This window comes from Protopterus annectens, chromosome 2.part0 (genome assembly GCF_019279795.1).
Source record: "Protopterus annectens isolate FY-2018-M chromosome 2.part0, PAN1.0, whole genome shotgun sequence".
In the NCBI taxonomy this organism is placed as follows: domain Eukaryota; kingdom Metazoa; phylum Chordata; order Ceratodontiformes; family Protopteridae; genus Protopterus; species Protopterus annectens.
The window spans coordinates 1,862,125,911-1,862,150,066 of record NC_056728.1 but is presented as its reverse complement, the minus strand read 5'-3'; the positions used below and the strand labels follow the sequence as shown (position 1 = coordinate 1,862,150,066).

Below are 24,156 nucleotides of genomic sequence, written 5' to 3'. Positions count from 1 at the left end.
AGAATCTGTAGGTTCAAAAGGTGGTTGTGTCAGAGATTGTAGCACCAGCGTTAAATCCCAAGGGTCAATCGGTTCGTTGAAAGTTGGTCTGATGTGCGAGACCTCTTTTAAAAAGATTTTGCAAAGGCGATGCGAGATTAGGGATTAATCCTGGAAACTGTCATGAAAGTTTGAAATTGCAGCAAAATTGACTCAAATTGTGAAGGTTGCCACTCCTGACTGTAAAAGATTTGAGAAATAATCTAAAACCAAAGTAACAAGAGCTTAAAAAGGATCTAATTTCTTTTGTTGGGACCAAATAAGATATTTCTTCTATTTGCTGAGATACATTTTCCTGCTGGATGGTTTAAGTGAAGCCAGAAGAATATTACGTAAAGGAGAGGAAAGGTTACTCTGCCTGGCTATTACTGGAAGTGGAGAAACCAAACTGTCTGCTTGAGACTGGGAAGGTTGGGATGCGTCAACCCTTGCGGATGCAAGATCAGTTCCAGAGTTGGATCCAGAATCCTGGGCTGGGATACTGGTGAGGCCAAAGGAAGGGAAACTATATTTGTCATGGCCAGTAAGGGGCAATGACGATTACATTGCTTCCCAGACGAAGGGCCTTCTTTAGAACAAGGGGAATCAAGGGGAAGGGAGGGAAGGCATACAGAAGTCCTGTGGGCCAATCGTGTCAGGGCGTCCCTCAGGGATTCCCCCTGTGGGGGGAATTAGGGCAAAGTAGCTGCTGCATTTATTGCTTAGTGGGGAGCAGAAAAAATCGCAGCAGGGCTGACCCCAGAGGCTGAAAATCTTTGCCGCCACGACTGGACTGAGGAACCACTTGTGAGGCAGTAGGATACATCTGCTCAGCTTGTCTGCAATCACATTGGAAACACCGGGAATATCCGTTGCTCTCAGAAAGTGGTCAGAAGCTATTGCCCATTGCCAGACTCTCATGGCCTCTCCCCACAATGGATAGGACTTGGTTTCCCCTTGTTTGTTGATGTATCAGACTACTGACATGTTGTCGGACTGTATAGCAATTATCCCTGATGGAAGGGTAGATTGAAATGCTTGCAACCCTACAAGTACTGCCCTCAGGTCTACAACACAGATATGCAGATTGTCCTCTATGTCTGACCAAGTGCCCTGGGCAGTCTCCCCTCAGTAAAGCCCCCTCCCCACCCTATGAGGGGAAGCGTCTGTGGTCACTGTGGCCCTGGGCTGAGGTGGGCAGAAGGGCCGACTCCATAGCTGTTCGCCTGGCTTCATCCACCACATTAGATCCTGTTTGCATCGCTGAGTAATATGTATCTGAAAGGACAATGGATGGTACAAAGTATACCACTGTGTCAGTAGGAGCCATTGGAGAATTCTCATTTGTAGTCTTGCTAAGGGCACTATGGTATGCTGCCATGAAGCCCAGGAGTTAAAGAACTGCCAGAGCAGAGACTAGGTTTTGACAGAGTATCACTCGGATCTGGGATCTTATCCTGTGTAATCTGTGGTCTGGAAGAGAGACTAGACAAGCATGTGTACTGAAACCTGTCCCTATAAATTCCAAGGTTTGAGAGGGGAATCTGTTGCACTTTCCCCAGTTTATCGAGATTCCCAGAGATTCTGCTAGTTTGAGAGTGTTGTTTAGAGCTATCTTCAGTAGATGCTTGGTGGGGGTGGTGAGGAGACAATCATCTAAATATGAAAACACGCGGAATCCTTGAAGTCTCAAGTGAGCTGTTACCACTGCCATGCACTTGGTGAACACTCTGGGGGCTGTAGAGGGTCCAAAGGGCAGTGCACGGCATTGGAAGTGATTGGCTCCTAGCCAGAAGCAAAGGAATCTTCTGGAGCACCTGTCCCTTTTTATGTGGTAATACGCATCCTGAAGAACTAATGAGCACATCCAATCATCTTTCTCCAAGAACGGGAGGATAGATGAACCATGACCATCCAGAATTTTCCCTGTTTGACAAATTTCTTCAGGATGCTGAGATCCAGAATTGGTCTCCAGTCCTCTGTCTTTTTTGGTACTAAAAAGAACCTTGAGTAGAATTCGGATCCTATCTGGTCTGGTGGGACTGTCTGGATGACTCTTTTTTGAAGCAGCTTTTGTATTTCCTGAGCTGCTGTTTCCCTTTGACTGGGTGGAACGTCGGGAATTCGTCTTGAAGACTTTGGGTAATGATTGAATGGGACATGATAACCTCTGGTTATGATCTGCTGTACCCAAGAATCTGTAGTTATTGCCAACCAAGTAGAAAGGTGCAGGGAAAATTGTCCCCGACTGCTTCCAGAGGAAAGCAATTGGGCCACTCCTCAGGAACACTGATAAGGTTGTCCAGAGAAAGAATCTCTGGACCCCTGGTTACGCAGACCCCCTCTGCCTCTGTAGGGGCACCTTCCTGAAGAGTTACCCTCTCTGCCCCGGAAAGTAAACTCACCACTTGTGTCATGGAAAGGACCCTGAGATTTCTTGTGCCACATGTTTCCACTCCTCTGGTTCCTCGAGTAGGGACGTTGAGGGGTAGAAAAACATATGTCCATGGCAGACAGGGTCTTGCCATCCTTCTCACACCTGGCCAATTTGTCTTTTACTTTTGGGCTGAAAAGTGAAGAAGCTTACACTGGGACATTCAGAAAGGAAGACTTAAAGGGGTCCACAAAGTCACAGAGGTGCATCCAGGTGTGACGTCTCATGACAACACCTGAACCCGCCGCTCTAGCTTCTCCTTCAGTAGCATGGGAAATCAAATGCATGGAGGAGTTGGATAAGGATTCCAGGGTAGCAAGCTGTGAGACAACCTTGCTACATACCTTGTCAGAGACTGCTCCTGCTAAGGTTTCGGAGAGTTCGGAGACTAAGTCTCTCTGAAGTCTAGTGAAATGTGCCAGGTAGTTCAAGGACCTAACAGCAAAGGTTGATGATGCAAAAGTTCATTTCCCCTAACCTGTCCACCTCCTGAGCCTCCCTGTTTGAGGGGTGGACAATATGTCTTTCCTCGGCAAGCTCCTTCTTAGTGGGAGCCACCACCACGATAGCATCTACAGGACCACCCTTGGACCAGTGTGGATGTTGCTCGAGAGGGGATAAAAACTTTTCTGGTCTCCATGGGATTGGTTCAATAGTATCAGGACTCTTCCATGTGAGCTGCATGATGAGCTGAAACAGCTCATCTACAGGTGGGGTCATCCAGGAAGTAGAGGGTCGTGCACAAAAAGCCTGCAGGAATACGGACTCCTCAGAGGAAGGGTTGGTGGACTTCCAGTCACCCATCTGTTTCAGGATTTCCGGGATGTCTCCAAAGGAGACAACATCAGGGGGCAACCGTGAGGACCCCTCCCCTTCATCATACTCCATATCCTCTGTGAGGGACTCCTCAGGGGAGTCCACGTGCTTCCTCTTGCATGTCCTCTTATGTGGTACCTCTTCAGCTGGAGTTTCTAATGAGGACCCCAAAGAGGGGGCACCCTGCGATAGGGTACCCTGAAGTTTTTGCGTTCGATGTCCTGATGCGGTGGTCTGTGTCAGCTGCGGCTCAGAGAAAGGACATATTTGGTGTTCCAATGTCAACAGTTTCCCTACAGAGGCAAAAGCCCTCTCCACTGCCTGGAAATCAGGTCCACCTGAAGAGGGATGGGAGCCCGGAACTGAGAGGGGCAACCTCAAAACCAGGGTCACACCCCTCTCAGATGAATCCACTTCCAAGGACGGAGCCCCAAGGGGATTCAGTACCATCAGGACTCCTGGAACCATGGTAGAAGGCGCTGTAGAAATAAATGGTGCTCTACCAGGCACCCCAGAGCCCGCAGTTCAGTCCCGAACCTGGGGAAGACCTGGCTCCGAATGAGTCGAAGGCCAAAGGGTCAGCTCTGGAACCACGGTGAGATCCACCGATGGAACCGAAGGAATGGGAACCATAAAAAGGCATCAGTGCCGAGAACTTCGAAGCCTGCAAGGAGGTCAAAGGAGGACAATTAGTTGGAGTCCATGGAAATAGGTTCCCAGGTTCAGATGGGATGGGAGTTTTGGATGGTGTAGCAATCCCTCTGGCCATCAGCAGCTGGTCCACAAGACACACCATGTGTAATTCTGAGAGGCTTCTGGTCGATCTAGTAGATATCCCCGATGGGGAGTCAGGACATTCCATGAAAGGGCTAAATTGCTGCCACAAGAAAGGATCCACAGTAGGACAGTATCGGGTGCATGCAGAGTGGTCTATCAGCACCACGGTCTCAAGGTTGGAGAATTGTATGGAAGGAATGTCAGGTAAATGTGCTGATGGTACAGACACTGTAGCAAGCTTGGTGCCGTGGATATGGTCAGTGCCGTGATCGGTGTCAACGTCAAAATCTTTAAAGAAGGCACCGAGGTAGAAATTTGCAATTTAGGTAATATCGGTGCTGTAGACATTATCGTTGGTGCCATAGCAGGCGCTGACGACCCAATTATTGTAGATTATTATTGTAGATGCCACTGAAGACGGTGCCGTAGAAGTCAAATTTGATTATGGAGCCGACAAAGTCAATTTTGGAACTTTTTGTCTTGGTTCCTGTTTCTTATCACCCAAAGGTGAAGAAGGAACAGAATCCATTCTCTTTTTATGCTCTTTTCTAGGAGGTGGTGAGCCATCCGATGCAGAAATAGCCTCTGAGAAGGGCGACTTAAAGAGGCCCTTCAAAATCAACTTATTCTTTCTCTCAACTTATTCTTTCTCTCATTAAGGGTTTGAGAGCTGAACCCTTGGCAAATGGCACAAGGAGGTTAGAATGAAAGATGAGGAACCCCCAGACAATATACACAAGACATATGCAAGTCACAATTTGGCATCTTGTGACCACACTGGTCTCACTGTTTGAAACATGATGTTCCTTTTTTTCTCTGACATAGTGTACCAACAGTATATCCAAAATAATCACAAACAATAATAAAGAAATAAAGGAATTTTTTTTTAATATAGAAAGAGATAGAGAGAAGGGAGGGAGGAGGAAATATTAACAATGGTATTTAAAATTTTACCTCAGAGGGTAAGAGGATAAGGGAAAAGGCCGTACCACCAATGGTACTTAAGAACTACCAAAAAGGTAGTTGAAAAGAGGTAGTTAAGTAAAGGTTAAACTAATGATATACTATAGAAAGGTATGAGTATGAAAAAGGTAGGAAAGTTATTCAGAAAATGGTTTTAATATCAAGAAACTTTAAAAACTTAGCTGAGAGCTGGCTTGACATGGTTTTTCGGCTATGTAGCAAACAAGATCTGAGGTAACAGGGAGAGGGGCGCTATGGGTAAAACCTTAGCTCGAGAGTTTTTTGGCTGGCATGAGCTTGTTATAAGGCCGACTCAGTTCTGAGGAAGGAACCGCCACCCATCAGTAAGGAATGAATGAAGATTAACAACATCAGATTTAGTGTTTTTATTCTAGGAGACATGGGGGGGGTCAAGAACATTAGTGTTGTCTTTCTGAGGTTAAGGTGTAGGTTTGCATTGGTGAGCCAGGATTCTGTGGATAGGAAATCATGCTGAGTGACATCTTGCAGGGTATGTAGTGACTGTGCAGAGCAAACAAGTTTTGCATCATCTGTGTACTGAATAAGGGTTGCCTGTTGAGAAGAGGTATGGAGATCGTTGATAAATATGTAAAAAGACAGAGGCCCACATACTGAAACTTGGGTAACCCCAACCTTAACTGGCAGACATTTTATATATATATAAATATATATATATATATATATATATATATATATATATATATACATACATATATAACACACATACACATGTAGTTATATATGTGTATACATATGCAAGACGCCCCTGGACTGACCAAGGAGCCTCAATTCTCACCACTGGCAACAGTGAGGGATGTACACACTGGGAGGATGACAAGCACACACACAGTAAAGTGCAATTTCCTATAAGAGCACACAGAGATCACAGTTAGTCTGGGGCTGGTTTCTCCCTATTTCTCCAGATCCCCAATGAGACTCACCACTAGCACAGCTATAGGGTTGTGATCTCAGACCAGTGGCCAAACTAAGACCTCCAGCAATTTATCTGTCCAACCAGTGCTTCGTGTCCCTGCCCAAGTAGCTGACACACACAAACTTTGAGATTTGATTTACATGCAAGCACACACACACCTTGGGAGGGCTGGCACAGGTTTACTAGCTATGCTCCCTTTTGCCCAAACTATAAGGTAATTCCAGCTGCCACCAGCCAATTCTTTATCAGCTACTTAAGGCCCTTAACAAGGGGTGACCAATCCTACTCTGTAATGTTACTAATAATCCAAACGGTAATCTGACCAAGAGCAAGGCTGTTTAGGAGTGGCCTGTATAGTGTCACCAAATACATATGCAAGTACGCTAAGAGCTTAAATATATCTCATAAATATCAGCCGCAAAGATAGGTTTAAATATATATAATAATAAATACTAAAAGAACAAGACAATACTCAGTACATCAGCAAAGTAACTTCAAAGTTCAAAATCCCAGGAAATATTTAAAACAACATTTCAGGGCAGTCTCAAATAAATACAGAAAACATCTAAACTAATCTTTACTATACTTTTAACTACATCTAAAAATAGTTACTAGGCCTTAAAACACTAACAGCAAGACAAGTGCAGATGGTGATGATGAGTGGATGTTCTTGCTAGGTTCAAGACAAAATACAAAATGCACAGTCTCTCTGTGAGAGAGTTCTTAAATTAGTATCAAATATTACTGTTGGGTTAGCAGGGATGATATCACTTTTTGTCACCTGACTTCGGTTCCCAGGCTAAACCCCCTTTTGTCAGATACTAACAGAATTTAACATCTCTGTGTGAAAAATACATATCTCTCAGATGTTTGCAGATCTTGGAAGTCGTAAAACAATAAAACACTTTTACATTTTAAAGTAGTAATTACTTTTCTTTCAAGACAGTGCAAAAACGTCTAGCTCTAGACATTGTGTCTGCTTCTGCAATGAAACTGAGAGATAATATCTCTTGTTTATGGCCCAGCTATAGAGTAACTTAACATCAACTATTCTTAAGTTTTGCAAGTTAATCTTCTATGTTCCAGTAGGGTACACCGTGGTTATATCTTTGAAGCTCAGTACTGCACAAACTCTCTTAAACACATACTTTTGTATCAGCAATTTAATATACACGTAATTAGAAGTTATGTACCTACCATAACGTTCCATGTTAGTTGTCTTCTCTCGCCTTCTTTCTTGCTGGATGGGTTCGGAGCCGATCCTCGGCTCCGACTCGGCACTTGCTTTAGCTCGAGAACTCCTTTTACCAGCTCGAGGCAACCCTATATCCCATGATGCAAGGCGGAACTACCTCAGATCTCGTTTGGCAGCTAACTGACCCTGCTAAAGACTATCCTAACATAATTAGGAACCATGGTTCCTAAAAGAAGTCCTCATAACAATGCTCCAGAGGAAGCAATCTAATAGGAACTCTCCAAGATCTGTCCAGGCCAGGGAAGGAGAAGAAAGAAGGCGAGAGAAGACAACTAACATGGAACGTTATGGTAGGTACATAACTTCTAAATGTTAAGTTGTCAATCTCGCCTTCATTCTTGCTGGATGGGACCGGCCCCTAGCACCTGTATCCCGGGTGGCTCAATGGAACAGACTCTTGAGAACTGTGGAACCAAAACTGGCCCTATCTCTGGAGGCCAAATCCAACTTGTAATGAGACACAAAGGTATGAGGCGTGGCCCAAGTAGCTGCTGCACAAATAGTGTCAATGGGAAGTCTATCCTGAAAGGCTACAGAAGTGGATAGACTCCTGGTCGAATGTGCTTTTGGCTTAGAAGATAGTTGTTTGCCCCTTAGAGAGTACACATAGGAAATGGTGGAAGTCAACCATCTAGATAAGGTCACTTTAGAAACTGGAAGACCTAACCTGTTTTCTGCATAGGAGACAAACAATTGGTCTGATTTTCTAATTTGTTTAGTCCTATGCAAGTAGTACCTGAGCTGACGATGAACATCCAAAAGTGCAGCTTCTGTTCAGCTCTGTCAGAATAGTTAGGAAAGAAAACTGGTAGATCAATAGATTGGTTAATATTGGTTTGAGATACAACCTTGGGAAGAAAGGAAGGGTTAGTTCTAAGCGAAACCCTATCCTTATGAAAAACCAGATAAGGTGAACGAATACAGAGGGCCTGAATCTCAGAAACTCTTCTTGCAGAAGTAACAGCCAGTAAAAATATAGTTTTCCACGTCAATAACTTTAAAGAACACGTAGCAGACGGTTCGAAGGAGGTAGAATTAGGGATGCCAACATTAAGTTTAGATCCCATTGCGGAGGAGGATGTTTCACAGGCGGTTTTAGGAGAAAACTCCTCTTAAAAAGGCCTTGCATAACCTATGAGACATGATGTTATTGTCATGCAAGCCAACATGATACTTGGAAATAGCAGCCAGTTGTACTTTGACTGTAGATGACGAAGATCCTGAATGAAAACCTCCGCCAGGAAATCCAAAACAGAATGTACAGGAGCGTAAAAGGATCAATATTTCTGGCGTTTGCCCAAATTGAAAACGCCGCCACTTGCTAGCATAAATAGTTCTAGTGGACGACTTTAAAGAAGACACTAAAATGTCTCTGACTGAGTCAGAAATCATTGGTAGCCTGGCTAGGGAAGGAAGTGGAGCAACCAAGCAGTGAGGTTGAGAGAATGAATGGCCCGGTGCTGCTGACCCGACTGGTGGATCAAAAGATCCGGAACTGGGTCCAGATGCCAGGGCTGCACCAGAAGATGATGATGTAGAGACGGAAACCAAATTTGTCGAGGCCAATATGGAGCAATGAGGATCAATTTGGCTCTCAAAACGGTGGCTTTCTGAATGACTTGTGGAATCAATGGAAAGGGAGGAAAAGCATAAAGAAGTCCCCGAGGCCAATCCTGGGTTAGAGAGTCTCTCAAGGGTTGGCCTGGAAGGGGAAACAGTGTGAAGTAATCTGGGCACTTGCTGTTTTGAGGGGTAGCGAAAAGATCGCAACAAGGGGTGCCCCACTTCAGAAAAATCTGATCTACTACAGATTGATTGAGAGACCACTCGTGAGGCATCAGAATAGATCTGCTTAGCCTGTCCGCCAATAGGTTGGACCTGCCGGGATGTGCGTTGCTATCAGAAACCGCTGAGAAGAGATCGCCCATTGCCAAAGTCTGAGAGCTTCTCGACATAAGGGATAGGACCTGGTTCCGCCCTGTTTGTTGATGTACCAGACCACGGACATGTTGTCCGTCTGTACTGCAATAGTCCCGTGGGAAGAAAGTCGTCGAGGGCTTGCAACGTTAAAAGCACTGCTCTCATCTCCAGGACATTTATGTGCAGATGGTATTCTATGGGTTGCCACGTCCCGTGGACCATCCTGCCCTGATAATGCCCCCCCCACCCGATCAGGGAGGCATCCGTGGTGACTGTGGCAACTGGAGGAGGGGGAATAAAAGGTCGGCCCTGATGAAGAAGAGGGGAAGATATCCACCATCGTAGATGAGCCCTGCACGACTGTGTTACCAAGATTTCGTGTCTCATAGGCAGATCGTGGTACGACCACTGCGTGAATAACATCCACTGCAGGAGACGCATGTGGAAGTGAGCCAGTGGAAGAAGAACAATGGCCGCAGCCATTAGGCCTAGAACTTTCAAGACAAACCTGGCTTTGATCTTGTTGCTTAGTAACAGAAGCTGAACAAATTTCTGGATGTCCAGAATCCTTTGATCTGTTAGCCTGGCTAACATTTTGACGGTATTTAACTCTGCGCCTATAAAGGTGATAGATTGGCAAGGCAGCAGAGAGGATTTTTCGAAATTTACCAAAATTCCCAGTTTCTTGCAAAGCTGTAGGGTGTAGTCTCTGGACCGAAGAAGCTGATGCTTGGTGGTGGCGGAGAGGAGCCAGTCGTCCAAATAAGGAAACACCTGGAATCCTCGACGTCTCAGGTGAGCTGTGACCACTGCCATGCATTTGGTGAACACTCTGGAGGCTGAAGTGAGGCCAAAGGGCAGTGCTCTGAATTGGTAATGACTGGCTCCCAGCCGAAAGCGGAGAAACCTTCTGGAGCGTCTGTGAATCTTTATGTGATAGTACGCATCCTGAAGGTCTATAGAGCACATCCAGTTGTCCTTGCCCAGAAAGGGCAGAATGGATTGCAGCGTGACCATCCGGAATCTTGCCTTCTTGACAGACTTGTTTAGTCTGCTTAGGTCTAGTATCGGTCTCCAATCTCCCGTCCTTTTGGGGACCAAAAAGAATCTTGAGTAGAAGCCGGATCCTACTTGGTCTGCCGGTACTGTCTGGATGGCTCTTTTTTCCAGGAGTTTTGAAACCTCCTGTCTTGCCAAATCCCTTTGACCGGGTGAGATGTCTGGAAGGGATTGTAGAGGTACGGGAAACCTTTCGAAGGGGATTTTGTAACCCTCGGATATGATCGACTGTACCCACTTCTCTTGGGATAGGGATTGCCAGGCTACTGGGTACAGTGAAATTCTTCCCCCGACTGCCTCCAAGGGTGGACAGTCGGGCAACACCTCAGGGATGCTGAAAGGGCTTCTCAGGAAGAGATTCCCTGTTGCCCTGGTTCTGAGGACCCCCCCTGCCTCTAGGGCGGCGTCTATTATTGTTACCCCCTCTGCCTCTAGGGGTAAACTGACCACGTGTGTCCGGTGTAGCTCCTTGGGCTTTTCGGAACCACATTTTCCCCCCTTCTGACCCTTGGGATAAGGTCTAGAAGGAGTGGAAAATTGGACTCCAACGGCAGAAAGAGTTTTACCGTCCTGCTCACATCTGGTCAAAGTATCCTTCACCTGAGGTCCGAACAAAGCCGAACCATCAAAGGGGGTGTTGGTGAAGGACGCCTTAAAGGGGTCCACAAAATTACACAGCCGCATCCAGGCTTGGCGTCTAAGAGCAACACCTGTGCCTGCGGCCCTGCTCGCTCCATCGGCCGCATAAGATATGAGCCGCATGGAGGAGTTAGATATGGAATTCAGGATAGCCAGCTGTGAGGCAATCTTTTCCTGAGCCCCAGCAGCAGAAGGATCCTGGACTACTTCTCCCAGTTCCTTGAGAATATCTCGTTGAAGCCTGGTGAAGTGACAAAGGTAATTCAGCGAACGCATAGCAAAGGTCGCTGAAGAAAACATCCGCTTTCCATACCTGTCCATGGTCCTAGAATCCTTATTAGGAGGATGGACAGGTACTGAAGGATCCGCCAGTTCCTTCTTAGTGGCCGCCGCCACCACCATAGCATCCACAGAGACACCTTTGGAAAGGAACTGCTTATCCGAAGGGGCCGTGATGAACTTGGATGGTCTCCTGGGGACAGGTTCCACAGAATCTGGAGCCGCCCACGCCTTCCGAGCCACTACCTGCATGAGTGGGTCGAAAGGCGGAGACACCCAGGAGGTGGAGGGTCGGGATCCAAAGCCTCCAGGTATACCGACTCATCCTCGGAGGGGTCAATGGAGGCCAATTCCCCTCTGTTTGAGGAGCTCAAGGATGTCTGAAAAGGAGACATCCTCAGAGGGGACCGGGGAACCCTCCGACTCATCTAAGTCGGTATCAGATGTAGTAGACTCGGGGGAGTCTGTGTGTTTCCTCTTACACGTCCTCTTCTGAGGGGGTTCCCCTGCAGGATCAGGAGACACCTCGGAAGAGGAGGAAATTCCCAGTGGGGAAACCTGGGGCGATGGATCCCTGGGCCTGAGAGCGAGAGGCTGGGAAGAGGCATCTGCAGGCACTGATGAGGGAGGAGCTAGAGGGACGGACCGCTGACCTGGCTCTGAGGCCAGGACACTCCTCATCACCTCAAAGGCTCCTCTCCCCGGGAGACCAGAACACACCCGCTCCGAAGAGACAGGAATGGTCGGCTCCAAAGAGAGAGAAGGCTCCGAGGCCGATGTTGGTGCCGAGCTTACCAGAGCCGAAGCCCCGAGAGGGAGAGCGGGGTCGGACAAGGGTCCGATGCCACTAGCCCCCTCGGAGCCGACAGTGGAAACCCGACGACCGGATCCTTCCAAGGAAGGTCTTAAGGAAGAGATCGGAGCCGAGGATGACGGAGCCGAAGGATGTATCGGCTCTGGCATCGAAGCAGTCGCTGTCCCAAGAAGCTCCGGCTCCGAACTCTGGTGTGGAGTCGGAGGAGGAAGCTCAATGATAGGGGTTATAGCCGCAGTCTGCTGAGACGGGCTATGGAGCATTTGGGCCAGTGCCTGAGACTTCAACAGCCTGCTTACCACCCTCTCCAAGTCGTGGTCAGACAGCCTGGAAGATCTCGAAGACCAGCTCCGATGGCTCCGCTCCGATAAAAGAGGAGACCCCGGAGCCGAGTGAATACTCATAATAGAAGGGGACCGGGATCTCTTATGGGTCGAAACCATCGGAGCCGAAGTCCCTTGAACTCCAGATGGAGCCGAGGATATCTCTGCTCCGATGCTGGATAAAGTACAAGGCCACCGTAGTCAGGGTATCGGAGCCGGCCGGCACCGAACCCACTACTTTGGAAGAAACAGTATCGACTCCAGCCGGAGCCGATGTCGGCTCCGATGGAGCCGAAGCCACCGGAGGAGGCTTGGACACTGTAGCCTGAGCCTTCGGTGGCTTATGAGGTTTTCCTGACTTCGGAGGAGAACCTTCAGGTTTAAGTAAACCTCGGAGGATAAGTTTGTTCCTCCTTTCCTGCAGGACTCTCTGGCTAAAAGCATGACACAACGCACAGGAGTCCTGCAGGTGCAAAGGCCCCAGGCAATACACACAAGAAGTGTGACCGTCTGTCAGGGACATTTTCTGACAGCACTGGTCACACTTCTTGAAGCCTGAGACCTTGCCTTCTCTAGACATCCTAACAAGGATACCACAAACAGTCCCCACAAACACACAACTTAATCCCTACACAAACACACAGGAAGGGATAACCAAGGGGAACTAGGCCTGACTAAACTACTGTAACTTATAAAAGTTTACAAAAGAGGGAAAGGGTGGGCTGTAACTAGATTACAGACTAAACTGACACTCAAAAAGGGAAATAAACTCCTAACTACACTTTTCTTATTTTACTAAGAAAAAACTCACCTCAGCTGGCAAAGGAGACCTCTTTCGCTAAGCGGCAAATGAGATCTGAGGTAGTTCCGCCTTGCATCATGGGATATAGGGTTGCCTCGAGCTGGTAAAAGGAGTTCTCGAGCTAAAGCAAGTGCCGAGTCGGAGCCGAGGATCGGCTCCGAACCCATCCAGCAAGAATGAAGGCGAGATTGACAACTTAACATCATACAGTTCTCTATAAATCATATCAATATTCACAACTTTCATAGAATTATTTACAAAATTCCAGATAGCTGGGCTGGCAGTATTTCTCTGGTGTCACAATATGTAGAAATATGTGTGTGTGTGTGTGTGTGTGTGTGTGTGTGTGTGTGTGTGTGTGTGTGTGTGTGTGTGTGTGTGTGTGTGTGTGTGTGTATGTGTGTATATGCCAGAAACCCATGTTTGACTACTAAGGGTTTTACTGGTAACCCATTACTTTACTGATGTATACAATATTTTTCACACTAATTGAAATAAAAAATTCCCATTTCTCAGCCCTTTGAGGTACACTAAAATAATTCCAATACAGCAACACTTACCTCTCTCGGTGTAATATTCACAGACTTCTCCTCCCCATAAACAACACTGTAATAGGCTACATTCTGATTCATAATCTCATCATTTGGGTGAAAGAGCAGGTACGTCTTGGCACATTCAATGGCCTTCTCGTAATTCTCAGCTATAACAGAAAATGGTTGCAAATTTTGATCAGGTGATGTTCCTGGTAAACACATTTAATCAGCTACAATATCTGTCAATTTAACTCCCAGTTATCATCTCCTACTTCTCTTACTGTAAATGCAAAATGAAGATTAGCCCACTAAGGTATCTCCAATAAGCAAAGCAATAGAAAATAGCATTTTTTTCTTAACTGAAGTTCCTGGAGGACACAATCAGTTAAATATTTTTTTACTTCATAGTTGACTTGCAGTTTACTTCATACCTCTGACATATCTTATTTTGCTTTGAAACACTAAAAGGTTTTATTAAACTTTAAACAAAACAATAAAAAAAGGAAATAGTTTTGAGAACGTCAACTGCAGTGACAAAAGCCATGACACAACATTTTTTCCTGTTTTGTTATACACAATTAACATTTTGAATAACCTGTAGAACTTTAAATCAAGCAACTTGAGATATTACTTCAGTGCACAAGGGAAACAGCATTACCAATCATCGTTTCAAAGGTCAAGTAATTATTTTTAAAACTTATTACATACTATATCAGCTGTTGTCTCTCATCTGAATTTTATTAGTACAAGTAGCTCATGCAGGGAATCCATTTCTAGAGATTTTTTTGTTGTTTCTGGTTTGCTGCTTGCCATCTTTCTTCTTCATTCATGAGTTCCATCACAAACTGTCTCTGACATCTCTTCTTGTAAACACAAAATGCTGTGACTCTACTGGAAATTACTTATAATAAATAAAGCTTTCTGCTTGTCTTCAGATATAGTTTTACTACAAACAAATGGATTCATGGTATCAGCACAAAACACTTTTTAAAACATATATCCATCAAAAGAAACAGACTCATTACAGCTTTCAAGTCTGGATTTTTCCTGTGGAGGCAATCCCCCTTCATAAATATTCTCCATGTGGGTTTCACCCCCTGCTCACCCAAATCTAATAGGATCATAGGAGTTTACTAGGCTAGCAACCCAGAGGTCATTTCAAGCCTAGCCACTTCATCCCAATGTACTACCACAAATAGTCTAGTCAATACCCACGATTATATTGAGTAATGACTGTCCAAAAGGGTTGTGGGGACTATCACCAGTAAGAATTTACGATCCCCCATCAACTTGTCCAGGTTCCTTTTGAATAGTGTCATAGAGGTGCTCTGTTTCACATGAATTGGTAGCCCATTCCAAAAATGCAGCAATCGCTGGGAGAAAAATCTGTCCCTCCAGCATGTCTATTCAAGTTGCAGGCCATATTTAGGTCCCTGGAATGGGTAGCTCTAGTCCCGTTTGGTTTACAGATGTTCAGCAAATTCATTAGGTTTGAGTCTGAGATTACTCTGCAAGCCAGGCATAAGTCTCCCCTAAGAAGTCTTTACTATACAGAGTATAGAGACTTTAGTTGGTCTGTTTAAGGTAAGCGTTGTCTCTTGATCTTCTTTTCTAGAAACCTCTAAGGTTTCTCCAATTGCTGCACGTGCATTACACGGTACATGCCAAAAGGAGTATTATACTCAATTATGGGCCTGATTAGTGATGAGTATAGAGGTGTTATAACCTCCTTTGCTCTTGAGGCGATGTCTTTACTAATCAAGTGTGCTACATAGAAAGCCTTCCTTACTACAGTATACACATGGTGGTCAAAGTTAAGGTCGCAGTCTACTTATGATCCCAGATCCCTTACCACTTTGTAGGTACTTAGGGTATGGTTGTCGATTTGATAGTGTGAATGGACACTGTTTTTGCCAAAGGGAATGATAATGCATTTCTTTGCATTCAGTTTGAGACCGTGATTAAGACACCAGTTTTTGGTCTGCAAAAGAACCTCCGGAAGTATTTTGACATCATTTGGAATTCAATAATTGCATTTAGTCTGCAGTCATCTGCAAACATGGTCAGCCACAGCCCCTCAGTTTTGGCCTGAACGTTTGAGAAGTATATACCAAACAGTAGGGTGCCCAGCACTGACCCTTGTGGCACCCCGCTGGTGACAGGTCTGCTGATTGATGTGGGGTCACCCACTTTAATAGTGTGTGTCCAGTTTGTGAGCCAGTTGGCAACCCATCTTACAACAAAGGGGTTTACATTCCATTTGCTAAGTTTATAGGTAATGCCTGAGGGTGGGACTGTGTCTGAAGCCTTTGCCATGTCAAGGTATGCTGTGTGCACAGGTTTGCCCTTGTCAATGGCCCTGGTCACATTTTGGAAGAAATCCACCATGTTTAACAGGCAGGCTCTGCCCTTGACAAAGCCGAACTGGGTTGGATCCAGGGTTCAGAGGTTGCATATGTCTTTATTAATGCCGTCCATGATGATACATTCCTTGGCCTTACAGATGAGGCTGGTCAGACTTACAGGAATATAATTCCTTAAGTCTGTTGCTAAGCCACTTTTGTGGAGGGGAATAACTGTTGCTGTTCTCCATTCCATAGGAACAAAGCCTGTGCATTGGCTATGAATGAATAGGGCACTTAATGGTGATGCTAGTTTATGTTTAGCTGGTCCCATAAAGGCTATGTTTTTGCCTTGGACAAGGCTTTAATGACCTACTCTTCAGATATGTAAGGTGGGGGGGACAAGGTTTGTAAAAGGTTTGGAGGGGATAAGGGAGTGAAATTTTCACCAAATCTATTCACTAGCAGGTTTTCTATCTCTGTGGGGTCAGTGTGTGTGATACTGTTAATCACAAGTTCAGCACATGCTTGGGTCTTGCCCTTTAGGCTACATACATAGCTACAAAAGGCCTTATGGTTATCATTTGCTGTGCTTGCTTTTTCTCAAAGATGCCCTTAGAGGATTTGAAATGTTGGCTTATTTGCCTGTTGAGGCTGAGGAGAGTGCTTTTCCATTGTAGGGGCCTCACCTTTGTTTTCTTGGACAGACACTTTTTGCATTTGTTGTAAAGTTTGTTGATGCTGGATGCCCACCATGGCGGCTTGCTTTTTTTACTTGGTGGTCTGGCTTTGATTCTCTCTAGTACAACAGAGTCTAGACACTTATGCAAGTGAATGTACAGGGCTTTAGTGTAAGCTTCAGTGTAGTTACCACTTCCAGCTGAGGGTGGGGCCTAGAATGCATTTATACCTACCCCTAGGAGGGTATAGTTTACCTTGGTGAAGTTTTTTAGTCTGACTTTGCCCTTTGTGAGTTTTGGTGTTAGTGCCACTTCGAGGGTGACTGATTTGTGTTCAGATTTAACTAATGAGGATCCAACAGTTGCAGCACTGGATCTGTTTGTCATGTTAGTGAAGACCAGATCTAGTATGTGTGTTCCTCTTGCTGGGGTTTGAACAATGTGTTCCAAGGCATTTGAGTTAATAAAGTCAAGGAACTTTTGTGCTAGTGAGTTAGGATCCCAGTTGATGGTGGGATAATTGAAATCCCCCATAACCAGAGTGTTCGCCAATATTTGAATTCACTCCAGTTTGGTCAAGTAGGTTTAATGCCCATCATGATCCATGGACAGGGATCTATAACTGGCTAAGACTTAAATGCGGGGGTCTTACCCACAGTAACCTGAACTTGGAGTGACTCCATGGAGTTGTCCAGTCTAACTAGACAGGAGGTGAATTTATCTCTAATATAAACAGAAACACCGCCTCCTTTGGTCCTCACATGTTAGTTTTGTGGTCTGAAGGTATGGAAGACATTGCAGCCTTGCAAGGCCGGGATCACCTCTGAGACCTTGAACCAGGTTTCTGTGTCTGCTTAGACATCTACATCTTCCAGTGATACAGGTGCTTCCAGGCTGTGCAGTTTTTGTTTTAAGCTCCTAGCATTTAGCAGCATAACCCTCATTTTGTTATGATTGGCAAATTTCACATTGGTAAGTTTTTTTTTTGAGATCTTGCCTACAAAATGCACTATGGGGGAGGCAAGAGCCTTTGCTAGCAGCTGAAAGCCTAGTGGTGGCAAGTGCAAACCATCTCTGGCAAAGGAGCGAGGGATGAATATGATTATCTCCGAGGTCACTGAAGCTGAGAGCAAGAACAAAATTTGATCACATCAGCCTTATTTCAGCTACCAGCAGATCCTCCAGCATTCGGATATCACTCTTCTAATCAGATACCAACATAAATATTACTAATCCAACACAATGCCCATTTAAAGCCAGTAACTCAGAATATACAAGCCTACCATGGCAACAAGGGTGTTTCTTGAAATGTCAAGGATTTTCTCAGAAAAGAAAGCTGACAGTACAAAAACTAAGTATATTAAGTCCAAGGTTACAATATCTTGGAATACATCCTCTATTTTGAGGTATATCAATCTCAAAATTATAAGTATCACAACTGTGAGAGTGCCGTCCTAGACATAGGGGTGCCATATGAAAAAATGCACTAACATTGTTACAGCAATTGTTGACATTCACTGTATTTACCTTGAAACATGAATTTATTTCATGGTCCCATGTCTTGGACTTTTGATATGGAATATTTAGAGAACTAAGCAATAGTAGGGATCCCAAAGAAAGTTTTCTACCTTCATGAGAATATATGAAAGAAAACAAACCATATATATATATATATATATATATATATATATATATATATATATATGTATAAATATACATATACACTAAAGTGTACAGGAATTTGTTTTGCAGATAGATCAAGTGACACAAGCTACAAGAGCTGTTGGATTTTCTCCTCATTTTGACTTATGCTTTATGAAGAAGCAGAATGCTAAGCTACAGTATCAAAATCCTTCGTATGAAAAGCAGCAACACTGGGCAGATAAATGGCAAGAGAAACATCCTTATTAACAAGAAGATAAGAGACTTTGAAAACAATAATATTCTTTTCAGGAAGAATTTGTGTGAATAAAAACCTACAGATTTTATTGAAAAGAAACAAGTATTTCTGCTATTATAATTAAGCCCTTCAATGAATGGGCAATGAAGATGCTGGGAAGCCTAACTGGAGTGGTAGTATTAAAGATATAAAAACTCCACTGCAAAGTCAGGTTTAGAACAACTCTGTACATTTCTAGAACCCTGATCTAATCAGGTATGTAACAATATCTGCAAACGTCCAAGAAGATTTATTGAAATGGTAAGGGGAATAGAAAATTAAAATTGAGACTAAAGATCATAAAGATGGAAGCAGTGCAGCACGCAAGACCTCATGGACTAGGAGCTTAAACTTAAAGTGAGCTTGGACCAAACAGTTACACATTCTTAACCTTCTTCAAAAGTGAACAGTATAGCCAAGATGTTAGCATATTAGTGCTGTATACTGTGATCCAAAATGTATGTCAAAATATCCAAATCTTTAGAAATTAAAACATGGTCACTATAACACAACAGCTTCTCTACATGTGAATGTCAACCAGCTGACTGAGTTCCACCTGCCTGAACACAACTGATCAAATTCACCTGTAGGTAGTATCCTTAACATGTACACATTACAGAATCATTGTTTGTGCAAGGCCACTGCTCACAGTAACAGGCAGTTTCTCTTTTCCTCAATGGAGTTAGAGGGTTTACACTACTCACATAGAATTGTAGGCTTAGTGTGATATCTGTAAGTGGTCTATAGGTAGAGTACATTCTTAATGAGCTATGATCAAGCAGTTGGTCTGCTGACTTTCAAGCAGCTATACCTCAATAATTCATTGGGAAAGCCGACACGAAATGCTTGCAACTAGCAAAAATAGTAATTTAACATGTAAAAATGCTATAATTCATCTCTGATGACAACTATTTAGCTGTGTTTATTTAAAAAAAACTGCTTAGGTGAATAAAGGGAGGTAGCATCAGAGCATACAGTTGGTAACATGAAACCAAGGCAGATTGCCAACAGGCCAGCAACCTGGTAATGAAGACTCTAGGTGAGTCAAAAAAAAAAACAGCACCTACACAGTAGCCAGAAATGAAATCCCAGAAGCAGTATGCCTTGGTCTAATTCGGCATGGGAAGTAGTAGAGTCCAGATTGTCAGAAAGTGCTCTTGATCCACTAGATAATCTGCCACAAAAGGCATATTCAAATAAACTGAGTACAAGTTGTCAAATGTCAGTATCAACCAGTCAATTATCAGTTCGGACATGCTGCTGCTGCTACTGCTGAGGCAAGATCTGTAAGACATTTTGTAAACAGGGGTCCATTTTACAAGTGAGGAAGAAGCAAAGCTACAAGAATAAGTTATTTCCACTGACTTAAGAAATAACAAGCAGCACCCAGAAAACAACAGTAGTGTAAGACAAATCCATGGGCCACAAAATGAAGGAAGAGGAACATTTTGGGTAGCCTTGTATATACATTTTACAATATGGGAACCACTGTCTTAACTTCTGCTCTAGGGAGCAGCTGCATCTATGGAGAAGAGGCAAATGCAACATGATGGACTTGGGATCAGGGCGCACAGATGAGGAAATGGGAATTCAAAAACTCAAGGAGACCTAGGGTCCATGGAATAGAGAGAAAGCCTAGGTGAACACACACACCATCCTTCTTGACCCTGACCTTTTTCCTGTGCTTGTGCTCCCTTTGTGTTTCTTGTGGATCCACACTTTGTGTGAACACTAGACAAGTAGACGATAGTTTAGCATAGCTTTATAGCTATTTTAAAATGGCAGCACAGAAAAAGGTGACAGAGTAGTGATCCAGTCTTAAATTACACACTTAGTGTGCATCTGGTATGGAAATCTTCTTTCTCCAGTTGTACTTATCTAGGAGTGTAGCCACGACAATAAAACAGCCTAGATGGGAAAAACATTCTTAACAAATTAACTATCTTCCAACAAATGCTGGGAGATACTCTGAGTTCATTTCTGATTAAGCAGTGGGAAAGAATGGCAGTAAAAGGAAGACCACACTGATATGGATGCTGTTGGGTAGAGCAAGGAATCATCTCATAAAACTGGGAGAAAAAGAAAGACTGAAGTTGAGTAGGGGAACAATTCCCACAAATGAACCCTGCTGTTCTCCTCTCTTAAACTATGATGAATCCATTTTCACAAACAAAAATACGATCATGTTATGCTGAGAGGTATTTTCCTACTTACTCAACATCATAGATACCCAATCCACATCCATTCTGATCTGGCTTATTATATAATTCCAGGACTACTAATGACAGCATCTAACTTTCCAAACCAAAAATGTTTTGTAAACATTTTCTACATATGACGCCAAACCATAACTTCTGCAATTATTGTTTTGCAATCTGCCAGAATGAATCCTTCTAGTGTCATCATGTAAATTGCAATAACACAGAACTGAATAATGGAAAACGGTTTTAGATCTGTAACGTATAAAAGTAATATTGGACTGAAGTCGATTTGGAACTTCAAATTGGAAATAAATATGTATTTACATCTGATACTACCACTTATTGATCTGAGAGGGGGCAAATTCAAAACCAAGGTTAAAAAAATACAGCCACTGCCTGGTACTGCAAGGGCAGCATATGCTAGGAACATTTGTCAAAACAGTACCTAAAACTCCTCAGATAACATGCAAGTCTACCTGCTATTTTGGCTCTGAAGACTCAGGCAATGGCACTTCCATAAAATAAACCATGTTCTTACAAAGACAACAATGTCAAGTGAATAAATACTTACTGTTGTAGTAAGCAAACTGCAAATAGTTGAAGTGGGCAGGTAAGAAATCTTCAATAGGTTTGTCTTTGTCTGGTCGCTTGGACAGCTCCACAATACAGTTCTGTTTACAGTTCAGTGTTTGAATGTAGTGATCTTGGGAGAAAAAAGGTAAGAACAATCAATTCTGTATTATAGTCTCACACAAACAAGGCCCAGCAAAGATCAGATGCAGTCAGTATTAAAATGTAATAACTTACTGATAGACTGCCATCAAGCAAGTACTGATTGACAATGTTCAGCCTTTAACTTTTAGTTATGTACTTACCATAACTTTAGATGTTTGGGATCCATCTCGCCTACATTCTGTACTGATGGGTTCGGAGCCGATCCTCGGCTCCGACTCGGCACGCTATGCTATAGAGCGAAGTCTCTTATTGGCTGAGCTATTCTATATCCCAGGATGCACCACCACTACTTCCCCAGATCTTGTTTGTCCGCACTCATGCACACACACATAACTGTTTATATAACATTGCCAGATGTTTCAAGATGAAACGATAGTACTCGGACCATCCTGTCTCTTCTGATCTCCAAGGCAGGGGGAAGGAGGGTGGGTTATTAGGAATGTAGGCGAGATGGATCCCAAACATCTAAAGTTATGGTAAGTACATAACTAAAAGATGTTATGTGATCCTATCTCGCCTACATTCTGTACTGATGGGACAGCGTCCCTAGCACCTGATTCCTGGGTGGCTCACTGGAAAACACTCCTGAGAACTGTGGAACCAAATGAAGCTCGCCCTCGAGATGCCACATCCAATTTGTAGTGGGAAATGAAGGTGTGCGGAAAAGACCACATAGCCACAGCACAAATGTCGCTAATGGCAAGCTTAGAATGGAATGCTATTGAAGTAGCCATAGCTCTTGTAGAGTGAGCTTTGACAGAGGTTGTAAGCTCTTTATCAGAAGAGGAATAAGCCTGACTAATACAGTCCCTGATCCACTTGGCAATAGTGACCTTTGTGACGGCTTTGCCCAATTTATTGTCCGAAAAGGACACAAACAATTGATCTGTTTTCCGTGTTTGTTGGGTCCTATCTAAATAAAAGCGCAATTGCCTGTGAACATCCAATGTGTGGAAGATGTATTCCGCTTTGTTTGAGTACTTTGGGAAGAAAACTGGAAGCTCTAATGACTGTTGCAGGCAAAAACTGGAACAAACTTTAGGGACAAAGGATGGGTTAGGCCTGAGGGATACTCTGTCTTTGTGAAAAACCAGGTACGGTGGTTTGACAGATAGAGCTTGAAGCTCTGAAACCCTTCTGGCTGAAGTAATCACGACCAGAAAGGCAGTTTTCCAAGAAAGAAATTTCAAATCACAGGTTGCTGCTGGTTCGAAGGGGGAGGAGGTTAAGGCATGTAATACCACATCGAGATCCCACGGAGGAGCAGGATGAGAAATCGGAGGTCGTAAAAGCGCAGCACCTTTTATGAAGGTTTTACACAATCTGTTGCTCATCAAAGGTGGGTTTATAGATTCATGAAAATTGGAAATAGCTGCCAATTGGACCTTGATGGTAGAGACTGAAGAACCTTGATTGAATAGGGAAGTTAGAAACTTCAGGACTTCTGACACCGGGACAGTGATGGGATCTAGACCCGGAGTTGAGCCCAAATAGCAAATCTCTTCCATTTGCTAGTATACAATTTCCTAGTGGCAGACTTGTGGGCCGAGGATAAGATACGTATGACTTCCGGGTCTAAAGTATGATTCCTGACTATAGTCGGAAGAGGAGGAGCCAAGCTGTTAACTTCAAAGAGTGAAGGGACTGATGGAGTTGTCCCGACTGGTGAATTAATAGGTCCGGGATCTGATCCAGGAACCATGGACTGTCCAGTGCATACTTCCGAAGATAGGGAAACCATACCTGACGAGGCCAGTAAGGGGCAACTAAAATCATTTTGCTCCCTAAGTGAGTCGCCTTTTGGATCACTCTGGGAAGGAGGGGAACCGGAGGGAAGGCGTATAGCAAGCCGGTGGGCCAAGGATGGGCTAAGGCGTCCATGGGAATCTCCCCCGGAGCTGGAGTGAGAGAGAAGAATTTTCTGCACTTCGTGTTCAGCGGGGTTGCGAAAAGGTCGCAACAAGGAGTTCCCCATCTTCTGAAGATCTGAGCTGCCACTGCATCGTTCAGAGACCACTCGTGAGGAGAGAGAATAGTTCTGCTTAGTCTGTCGGCTATCACGTTGGATCTCCCAGGGATATGAGTCGCTACCAGAAAATGTCTGGTCGCCACTGCCCATTCCCAAACTCTCATGGCCACTCTGCAAAGGGGGTAGGATCTGGTCCCTCCCTGCTTGTTCAGATACCAGACTACTGACATGTTGTCGGACTGAATGGCAATTACGCCCTGAGGGAGGTAATCGTGGAGGGCTTGTAGAGATAGAAGCACCGCCCTCATTTCTAGAATGTTGATGTGAAGGAGACTCTCGTCGGAATGCCAATTGCCTTGGACTGACCTGCCCAGGTAATGCCCCCCCCACCCCGTCTGGGAGGCGTCTGTCGTCAATGTGGCCATAGGAGGAGGTGGAACGAAGGGTCATCCCTGATCCAGATTGGAGAACACCAGCCACCAGTGAAGGTCCCGTTTGCAGGTTTCCGTGATCCGTATGAGGTGACTGAGAGGGAGATCCTGAAAGGACCACTGGGTCGATAGGAGCCACTGGAGAATTCTCATATGCAATCTTGCTAAGGGGACTAGGAGAACAGTGGCCGACATGGAGCCTAATAGCTGCAGGACCATCCTGGCTGGGGCTTTGGATTTGAGAAGCAAGGCTCGGACTTGAGCCTGTATAG

General features: G+C 44.5%; 1 protein-coding gene across 1 annotated transcript in view; it reads right to left on the bottom strand.

Moving 5' to 3' along the window:
* P3H1 (prolyl 3-hydroxylase 1) overlaps positions 1 to 24,156 on the bottom strand; it is a 798,122-nt gene that overhangs the window by 617,371 nt on the left and 156,595 nt on the right. The window contains exons 4-5 of the mRNA XM_044061892.1: positions 21,321 to 21,452; positions 13,615 to 13,754 (exon numbers count right to left, since the gene is read on the bottom strand). Coding sequence (XP_043917827.1) covers positions 13,615 to 13,754; positions 21,321 to 21,452 — 272 coding nt within the window. The remainder of the gene's footprint in view (positions 1 to 13,614; positions 13,755 to 21,320; positions 21,453 to 24,156) is intronic.